General features: G+C 38.0%; 1 protein-coding gene across 1 annotated transcript; it reads right to left on the reverse strand.

Annotated features, from left to right (window-relative positions):
- Window positions 1-1,597: 1,597 nt before the first annotated feature.
- Window positions 1,598-8,434, reverse strand: LOC113442976 (goannatyrotoxin-Vere1-like). Its single transcript, XM_026710902.2, has 4 exons — window positions 8,364-8,434; window positions 7,591-7,778; window positions 3,774-3,848; window positions 1,598-2,083 (listed from the first exon to the last, which is right to left on the reverse strand). The coding sequence occupies exons 2-4, from the start codon at window positions 7,776-7,778 to the stop codon at window positions 2,059-2,061; spliced, it is 288 nt and encodes a 95-aa protein (XP_026566687.1). The 5' UTR covers window positions 8,364-8,434; the 3' UTR covers window positions 1,598-2,058.
- Between the last annotated feature and the right edge of the window lie 2,369 nt (window positions 8,435-10,803).

Here is a 10,803-nt window from a genome sequence, read left to right on the forward strand (position 1 = left end):
AAACTCTTGGTCTGTTAGCCATATGTGATCAATTTTATGATGGAAACACAGCATAATCACAGCCTATACTTGATGTCCATCGGTCTTGCTGTCTCGTGTCCTGGAAGAGGTTCCAACATGATAGCAACAAGCCTCTTTCCCAATAAATGCCCCATGCTGAAAGTACCGGGGTGTAGCAATGGCACAAGACAAAATATTAAATGGAAGAACCATGCTAGCCATATATGGGGCTTCCTAATCCTTGTGCAGTCAACTGGTCAACTGAGTGTTCCAAAATTGTAGATTTGTAAAGTGTAGAAAGATTAGACATCCATCTGTTGATATTGTTTTAATCTGAATCCCTGCACTGAGCAGCGGGTGGCAGTCAGTGGCCACTATTTTTCATGGCTCTTCCTCTAACCTTCTCCTGCTTCTATTGCTGTCTTTCAAATCACAGCAGCCATCTGGCTTCCTTCTAGGGTAACAAGTAAGGAAGCTATATAGAATTTACATAGCTCATAGCTATCCTCAGATGGTAACAGAATAAGAGGGAAATTCTATTTTAATCACAAAACAATTTTAAAAAGCAGGCACCAGCAATGGAGAGATGCTTACTTACACTATCCTGGATTTATAATTTATAAATTTACACACAGGTTACATCCTCTACTTACGATGAATCATTTAATGATAGTACGACAGCCTCAGAAAAAGTGATTTGTGACATGTCCTCTCACGGCCATTGCACCATCATCCTGCAGTCACATGCTCACAATTTGGGCAATTGGCAACCAGCTGATATGCACAATGGGTTGCAAAATTCTACCATTGAATAATCATAATTTGCAATCTTCCCAGCTACTTTCTGATTTTAAAAAATGTCAGTTGGGAAAGCTGGATTTGCTTAACAATCAAGTCATTCACTTAATGACTGTGGTTTAAAAAAAATGTATGTGATGACTTACTTTAAAAGGGGAAAGTTCCCCCACACATGTGTGCTAGTTGTTTCCGACTCTAGGGGTGGTACTCATCTCCATTTCTAAGCCGAACAGCCAGCGCTGTCCGAAGACGTCTCTGTGGTCATGTGGCTGGCATGACTAAACACCAAAGGCACAGAGTGCTGTTCCCTTGTCACCAAAGTGGTACCTATTTTTCTACTTGCATTTTTTACATGCTTTCGAACTGCTAGGTTGGCCAAAGCTGGGATAAGTAATGGGAGCTCACTCTGTTATGCTAGGGATTCGCACTGTTGAACTGCTGACCTTCTGATTGACAAGTTCAGCATCTTAGCCACTGAGCCACCATGTCCCTTAATGACAACCCCAATTTACAAAGGAAATTCTGATCCCAGTTGTGGTCATAAGTCAAGGACTTCCTTAAGACTACTATTGGATGGTACCAAAATAAGTGGAAAATTCTACTAAGATGATATAAGCAGTCTCTCTCATGTATGAACTGAGGCAAGTTTAAGACAATCCTGCAGGGATTGGTAGAAAAAAATATATGCAAACTTTGTTCTGTGTTCAATTTGTTGCAAGGACTCCCGATGTGCCAGTTGAAATGATGAAAAGAAAGAAGAAACATCTTGCAAAATTCTTCTCCAATACACTTGCTTTTTTATTGTTAATGCATAAAATTCTTTGAATATGCATACATTTATATATATATATATATATACACACACACACACATACATACTACACACACACAAACATTCATACACTCATACACATCTATTGTTGTATAAAATAAAGAATGGACATAGTGTGATCTTTCATGGGTGAGTCAGACATGATTTCAAAGAAAGCCTAGGCCACTACTCAATACAGGTATACATCATACCTGTCCCAGCACAATAGATTTCTTGCAGTATCTCCTTATGCTTGCAAGAAGCATTTTCTTTTTTTATTTAGAGGGCAGAAGGAATCCCCAAAGGGATAATTTTCCAAGATTCAACATTTGATAGAAAACAGAAATGGGGAAAGAACAGACTTTTTAAAAATGTTAAATGACACAAGAGGAGTGGAATATTTAAAAAGAGGCAGCTGATCTTCCATTCACTGAAAAGTGGGTAAGTCTTCACCACATATAGGAATCATCAAACCTATGAAAAAGAAAGACAAAACTAAAGTAAACCTTTTTAAAAAACCTTATTTCAAAGGGAGACTATCTCTATACTACATTATTGAATTAATAGTTTGCTGGTGATGTAATTATAAATTGATTCTTGACCTTGTAAGGTTTGGTGGCATTCTAAATCTGAATAAACATTGACCCATGCAGATAAATGAATGGGTACAAATGCCATTTTTTCTGGGATTAGTTTGCATGGATTAATAGCAGCATTATCCAATTTATTTATTTATTTGTGTCAGAAGCATCACCATTAAAATAAGGCATACTAAACAACATAAAATTTAAAATATAAAAAAAGATTAAAATATGTACAAATTAAATAGATCTTGCTGGAAACTAGCAATAGTAATTATGTTATTCAATGCAATGCTAAAATATTTAAAAAAATCATAAATTGTGGTCCCCACAACACTAAAACAGGACCAGATTGAGAGACTGCTGTACAGAATCTCTCTCTATTTAGATTAGCTAGAAAGCAGGAAATTGTTGCATTTCTTGCTTTCTAGCTAATCTTTAGATCTTCAGCTCTGCTTTTAAGCAGAGCTGAACCTTCCTTAGGACTGAAGCTTCTATTTTTCAGTGCAGACTCGAGTAGCCAATGGCAGAAATAAAGATCTCTGAGTGTGATTCTGGGAGCAGCTCAATCTGCCTGCCTGCTTTGCCTGCTTTGGGGTAAAAGTTGCTCTTTTTTATAAAAAAATCAATATTTACATACATGGTGTAATGCAAGTTGAATTTGGGAGTTTGCTTGAAAGCTAATTTTATGTGACAGACTCAGGCAGGCGATGGCAGAAAGATAGATCTCTGAGTGAATCTGTGATTCTGTGAGCAACTCAATCTGCCTGCCTGCTTTGCCTGATTTGGGGTAAAAGTTGCTCTTTTTAAAAAATAAAAAAATCAATATTGACATAAATGTTTATAATATTTACATACAAGCCATGCCCAACCAGTCATGTGACCACTAAACCACACCCAGATTAGACCACGCCCAACAACCAGTTGTTAAGGAATTTGAATCCCACCCCTGCCTCTGTGTGTGTGTGTGAGAGAGAGAGAGAGAGATTAGATCAGATCTCTCTCTCTTTCTCTCTTTCTCTCTCTCTCTCTCTTTCTCTCTTTCTCTCTCTCCATAAACCTCTAAATTCTTGGACTTCATGATTTAAGCAATATTTGAGAAATGAGATTCAATTTCTAATCAGATTTTATATACTTGAAACTGTAGAGATATTTCTTTTGAAACCATTTGAAAGCCTGCAAACTCCACAAAACTTGTAAGATAACTTCTAGATAATCCATTTCTCCAGGAATTCTGGGATCACTTGCAGCCTAGAAAGTGAATGGTGCCCTGATGGATTTGCAACTTCAGAAACTAGGTTTTCTTTTCTTTTTGCATACAACCAGAGAAATGCACAGTTTATAAAATTGGTGGTGGTAGTAGAAATTTAGTATATTTTCATGTTGTGGGAGATTTATTATACTAGGAGTTGCACCAATTCAGCAAGGACAGTGATTAATTGCTCATCTTTGCTCTTTTTTTTTTTTTTACTCACTATGCCAAAGTCAACAGAGGTAAAGATGATCACAAGTTATTTTTAATAAATAGAAATGGGAATGGAATGGATTGCAGCACCCTTATAACATGAATTGTTTAGACCCACCTTGATCTGCTATTACTGTTGTCTCCAAAAATAAGCTCTGACATCAAGGTCTCTGGGATAGATCTCTTGCCAAACCTGATTATAAAAAGCAAAGATTGAGTAACTAAGTTAAGGCTCCCCAGTTGTTTCCTTGGAGAGAAAAAAATTCCCGAATTTTATTCATTTTTTTCCTTGTACCGGATCCCTGCAATTACACACACACACACACACACACACACACACAAAATCCTACAGCTAGGACTGATTACCTGGAATAATAAGTATAACATGATATTACTTTTTAAGTATTTTAACTGTGTTTTGTTTGTCTTGCTTTTATCTTATTTCTACATATCAAGTTCTGTTAACTCCCTAATCATCCTGGATGGATGGATGAAAAGGCAGGATATAAATAAAACAAATCATGAACAAAATGGATAAATAACTAAATAAATTTTAGTTACAGATCTTCTGCAAATTGTTAACAGCTAGGGAGTCCACCATCCATTTCTGCACAACCAAGCTTAAGGCAAGGAATTTTAAGCATCCGTCTGGCCTTAGCCCTATATTTTTTCATTTAGCAGATTAAAGTTTGACTCCTTAGAATTCTCATTGTAATTTCTTGGCAACAATATGCCAGTGCTTGAGCACTGTCTTCTTCTGGGATTTTAAAAAACTTTTCCATTTAGCTTATAGCTATGGAATTCCCTCAAAGTATCACCCGGACTTAACTCTGCTTAGCTTCCAGTTCCAGAAAAAAGTTGCCCCCGTATTGCCACTTGTTGAGATTTGGGTTGTACAGTTGATTGCAAAATCTGAGTGCTCACTTTATACAATCTGTAGAGATTCTCAGTCATCCAGGTCATGGTTATCCTAAAGGTGCTTTTTCAGGAGGCAAAGGGACTTTCTCATTTTTTTCTTTTGAAGACATTTATTGTATGAGAAGCAAAACATCTTCAAAGGAAAAACAAGAAAGTCCCAGTTGCCTCAGGTGAAAAGCACCTTTGTGTCACATTATGCAGATAACTCTTCCACTGACATGCCCTGACTCTGCCATGTTAGAGTCAGACTCTGAGAGAGAGGAGGAACAGCCAACAGGGAATGGAGGTGTGGCTCCAGAGGTTATGGAGAAGGCCGGGGAAGGGCAGAAGCCAGCTGGACAGTCAAAGGAAGAACCAGGCCCATCCCCTCTTCATCCTAGGACACACAGGGAGGAATGGAGAAGGAAACAACTTGGCTTATGAGAGAGGAAGTGGCCATGATCCCCCTCATTGATTGCAGCTGGGGAGAATAGTATATAAGAGAGATGGTTAAAACACAGTGTTGCCAGAAGCAAAGAGGTGTTATTTTGGGCTGAAGTTAACTTGTTTAGCATCCTTCCTACAGACTGTGCCTTGTTATCTCCTTGAAATTGGTAATTACTTATCCTGGTCCGTTGTGGAAATTCCTTCATTGTAGTTTGTTTTAGTTTTTTATTTCATCTCTATCTGCTCATTAAGTTCGGACTGTATTGCTTTCTTTTGAAGACTATTTTTGAATAAGTTTTATCTCCAACTGAGAATTATTGAACAGTGGGGCCAAGTTGGAGGCATTAAAGGACATTTATTTACATTTTGGATTTTGTTACATTTGTGTTACACTCTGGGTCATCACATCCACCTATAACTCTTTATTCAGCGATCATTCAAAGTTCAAAAGCACTGAAAAAAGTAACTTACAACCAGTGCTCACACATAACATAATTGCAGCATCATGTGGTCCCAATTTAGATGCTTGGCAATGAGCATTTAATAACAATGGTTGCAGAGTGTCCTGGGATCATGTGATCACCATTTGCAACCTTCCCAGCTGGCTTCCAACAAGCAACAAGGGAAGACAAATTTGCTTAATATTCTGCATTTAACATGATTTGTTTAACAACTACTTAATATCTAATAAAAAAGATCATGAGATTGGGTGCAATTTTATGCAATAACAACTACCTTGTTTAGCAATTGAAATTCTGATCCCAATTGTGATTGTAAGTCAAGAACTATCTGTAGGAGATTCATCAACTAAGTCTGAGCAAAAATCAGAGGACATATCTTTTAAGACCCTTATTTCTGTTTCTCCGTTCTTTTTAATTATCCTGAATGATAATAGGTCCAGAGTTTCATAGGAAGTTGTTGAAATATTCCAAGTTAATAGTAGCTAGCAAAGAGCAGTTGTTCAGCTATATTGAAGATGTGCCTCTTTGCTGGAAGGTGTCAAGAAAAGATTGGGCAAGCATTTGCCTGAGATGTTATAAGCCTTGGGCAGAGAATTGGACTAGAAGACCTAAAGTTACAGCCCTATGATTCAATGGTTTCATAACTAAGATAACGGTTCCCCTTGCACATCCATGCTAGTCGTTTCTGGCTCTAAGGGGTGGTGCTCACCTCCGTTACAAACCTGAGGAGCCAGTGCTGTCTGAAGACATGGTCACATGGCTGGCATGACTAAACGCTGAAGGCACACAGAACACTGTTACCTTCCCACCAAAGTGATCCCTATTTTTCTACTTGCATTTTTACATGCTTTAGAACTGCTAGGTTGGCAGAAGCTGGGACAAGTAACAGGAGCTCATTCCATTACACAGCGCTAGGGATTCAAACAGCTGAACTGCCGACCTTTCTGATCGACAAGCTCAGTGTCTTAGCCACTGAGCCACTACATCCCTCTGAACTGATAATATTTTCCTATTTATTCTAAGATCCAAGAATATTTATGCAGAAGAAAATCTATAAGTTGACTTCTGGCTGCTAACAAGAAAAAGTTCTTTGACTGGCTTCTAAGGAAGAAATTCACTGTTTTTCCATGGCTCAGTAAAAAAAAAAAAAAGAACAGTTTCTCAACTTTATGACTAAACCACCGACACTGAAGAGTTCAAAAGTAACACAGGAATAAACACCAACAACTGAGAGAGACAAGTGCTTATTGGTAGTCTCCTGGATCTGTTTTCCAATTAAGCTTCTAAGACATGAGAGATGGTGTAGGCTGCCATGGGTGGTTTCTGTTGGGCAGTGTTGGGCTTCAGGAATTAATGACCATTCACTCATCTACAATCAACAAATCTAAAAGCCCAACACTGTCCAGCTAATGAGCTGTTCCAAACAACCAACACTAATAGGGAAAAAAAAGCTAATGGAGCATTTTAGAACTGAGTTCCTCATTCCCTCCTAAAAGACTGCAAAGCACAGCATTCCCTGGAGATTAAGAGCATCATTATGTATGCACACACTTGCAACAGGAAGGACCCATTAAAGTGTTTGTAAAGTGCATGCACCACACATGCTTATTAAGTGACCGACAAACATAGAATTTATCAGGATGAAATCTGTAAATTGTATCAGGATAGATTTAAATTAAATTTGAATTTTGATACTTAAATTTGAATTTTGATACTTCAGTACTTGGCTGAAGATAGATGCAACATGAAAAGAATCCATAGTTTCTAGGCAGATCTGATATAAAAATCTCATGCATTGAATAATCATGATTTAAAATATTCAAGTAAACTCTATAGTTTCTCAGCCAACATTCTTGCATTTCCCCTTACATGTATTTACCAATTTGCTACTGCAAATTTTTCACTTAGAAATTTTTTTTAACAAAATGTGCTTGGAGATGGAAGCTTGAATGAAACGAGGCCACATTAATTCTTCCTATTCTTTGGATCCACACAACAAATTCTTATCCATTGTACATTAAGAAGAAATAAAAGAAATCAAGGTAGCATTCACAGGTGGACAAATGGCATAGAACACCACCCATGAAACATGCCCACGACTACAAAAACTACATTCATGCTTTTTCACACCTTTGCCTTGTCACCAAGTTAATGTAATGCCGAAGGTCAGCAAGGTATTTTGCCATTTCTTCTGGTGAAGCATTTTCTCCAGGACTCTCAGGCTTGGGTGGATAGGCTTCCACAAAAGTTCCCAGACAGAACATGATGCAAAGAGCCATGGCAATCACAAGAGGCCAAGACTTCAGAGAGGCAACCATCTAGGAGGAAACAAATAATACTGACAAGTTCATAAAAATATAGTGAATAAACCAGACTAGCCCTAGATGTAAGACTGCAAGAAATCTGATACTCTCATGTTTTGAATGAAGTCTACCCTCTATATTAACTGTTGTACCCAAAATAAGCTTAGTAAAAGATATTGTGGAGAAACTTATAATTTGTATATTGTATTCTCTCTGTGTGTGTGTGTGTCTCCCTCCCTCCCTCCCCTCCTCTCTGTATGTATAAAATCATTTGATATTACATATATTTATCATTTGTAGGTTAACAATTGTCTAGATGCACGGTCCCATCCTACTGAATATCAGTTTCATTGATATCTTCAGTCTAGTTTGTCAAGCTCTGGTTAAGAGTTTGGTCCTGTGGAGCATTTGCCGATAATGCTTTTCTAAAACCAGTCTAATCCTGACTTCACTGGAACACAAACATCTGCTTGCAATAAAGCACACATATAAAAGTAAGGTGGGGTGTGAGGTAGCAATAACCTTGTCCATCTATTTCATAAAATGCACAATGGCACTTTTTCATCACTGAATTTCCTCCACCCTGCCCTAGCTACTCACTGTGAGAAGGAAGTACAAAGGCAAAGCTGGATATGAAGAGATGCTGAAGTTCTGCAATCTTCAAGTTGAATCTTGCAATTGCCTCTGTTAACAGCTCTCACAATCAGGATTTATATGCTTGGTAAGTGAGTAAGTGAAGGAGGGGGAAGGCTCCTCCCCCTGCCTCTTTCTCTCTCTCTCCCACGTTCATTCAATCATTCACCCATAATTTGTTGATCGACGCAATTCTGTATCAGCTACCTTGATTATCTTTCCAAGGAGGGAGGGAGGAATTCATCAGAAAACTAGCCGAACTCATAGGGAATTAAGAACTGTGTATCCAAGCCAGTGTCAAAGAACTACACCTTTTGATGACCATCAGTAGGATGGCAATGATGGAAAAATATACCCACTAAGACTGAAGGGTACAGAGTGAAGACACATTCTTTTAAAAGCATAAAAAAATTCCCATTGGAATGGACAAATTCATATTTAAGACAAACTACAATGTAAAAGAGGCTTCATCCCCATAGTAGTAGACCCAGTCCTTTTTGCTTATGACTATTCTTTCACAGGCAGCTGACATCAAGGGCTTAGAAATAATATATGGGATTAAGGAAAATATTACATTTTCAAGTAAAATAGAAATCGACATTTAATTTTCCAACATAGGTTGCTTTGACAGTTCATGATTGCATATGGTTGTAAAAGGCAAAGGGAACATAAGTCCAGATAACATAAGTCCAGTTTTCTTCTCCAAAATTATTATTATTATTATTTTGGTAGGAATGGTTGAAAGCAGAACCTGCATGTAATTCTTCTAGGATCTAGTATTACAAAGTTACAAAAAAATACGGCCAAGGTTTTTTTTCCTGAATTCACTGCACAAAATAATCTCAGGGTGAATTATGACTGCTTGAATATTCATTGAAAGAATCTTTAATGAACTATCAAGTCTTATTTGGTTAAAAAAGGAGTCCCTGCAGATTTTATTCTGCTAGTCATTGCTTTGTAGAGGGCTGAGTTCACTCCATTTCAAGGCCATTGATCCAGTGCTGTCCAAAGACATTTCCATGGTTATGTGGCCAGCATGACACCAAAGAGCACTGTTACCTTCCCACCAAAGTGATAGCTATTTATCTACTTGCATTTACATGCTTTTGAACTGCTTGGTTGAACTGCTTGGTTGGTTGAACTGCTTGGGGTGAGGATGGGAGCTCATCCCATCAGGTGGCACTTGGGTTTCGAATCTCAACTGCCAGCTTTTCAGCCAATAAGCCCAGCATCTTATCAACTGAGCCAGCACCTTGCCCATTTGTGCTTAGATATAAATAATAATTTAACCAATATTTATTACTTATTCAACTGGTATTTCCTATCTTCCACAAGAATTCAAGATTGTTTGCAGAATACTTTTTCTTTCATTCTCCCTGACAATAAATCAGTTGGGTTCTGAGGGAGTAACTAGTACAAAGTCAACCAATGACCATCTAAATCTGATAGCACAATTATATCTCAGTTTGTCCCACCCTATTTCAATGCTTTAACCACTTCACCCAGGGGTGGGATTCTACCAGTTCGCATCTATTCAGTAGAACCGGTTGTTAACATTCTAAGCAGTTTGGAGAACTGGTTGTTAGAAGAAATTACTGACCTAATCCTGTAAGGAAGAAAGGAAGGAAACATTCTGGTGTTCCTTACAGAAACTGCCTCTCTGTTAACCCTTATTACATTCTTGGCAGGACTAGACTTTCTGTCTCAGGAACTTCTCTGGGTTTTTTTCTCTCTCCTTTGCTGGTACTTTGCTTGTGTGGAGTGACCATTCAAAATTACAATGGCACTGAAAAAAAGTGACTTATGACCATTTTTCACATTTACGACTGTTGCAACATCCCCACAGTCATGAGAGGCCAGGCGAGGAGATGCATGCCTCGATGTGAGTGATATTGAGTTGGCCATGCCTAGCCAATAACATGGCCACCAAGCCACATCCACCCAGTCACATGACCACCAAACCACACCCACCAACTAAGCCATGCCCACAGAACCAATTGTTAAAAAATTTGAATCCCACCCCTGACTTCACCCACTTGCTTTCGACAGAAAAACAGGCAGAATTCTTGTAGCTGAATTTTATATTAATTGTATCTTTCAAACCATCTTCAAGAGCTGCTCTGTATATCATAATGAATGTTGAATATGCACAGCTGATACATCAGACAAACTATTAGAACATACTCCAAGCAAATAAATTCCAGAACTGGGAGTGTTTATTTATTTATTTAGAAAATGTATATGGTCATTCACTCACTCTAGGTGACTCTGCGTGGCTTACAAAGAATAAAAACCCAATATCAACCAATAAAACAATAAACCCTCATCTGAGACTCCCAATTTCATAGTGACAGAAATCTTTGACAAAATAATGATTTTTTTTTTTAAATGTCTCTGGAGATTTCAA

This window comes from Pseudonaja textilis, chromosome Z (assembly GCF_049901715.1).
Source record: "Pseudonaja textilis isolate UNSWEBS1 chromosome Z, rPseTex1.2, whole genome shotgun sequence".
Classification (NCBI taxonomy): domain Eukaryota; kingdom Metazoa; phylum Chordata; class Lepidosauria; order Squamata; family Elapidae; genus Pseudonaja; species Pseudonaja textilis.

Bases quoted from the DNA above. Each gene is read 5' to 3' on its own strand.
- LOC113442976 (XM_026710902.2), bottom strand. From the start codon at position 7,778: ATGGTTGCCTCTCTGAAGTCTTGGCCTCTTGTGATTGCCATGGCTCTT. The intron at 3,849-7,590 runs GTGTGAAAAAGC...TTTTATAATCAG, and splicing joins AACTTGGTGACAAGGCAAAG to GTTTGGCAAGAGATCTATCC. The intron at 2,084-3,773 runs GTGGGTCTAAAC...TCTTTTTCATAG, and splicing joins AACAGTAATAGCAGATCAAG to GTTTGATGATTCCTATATGT.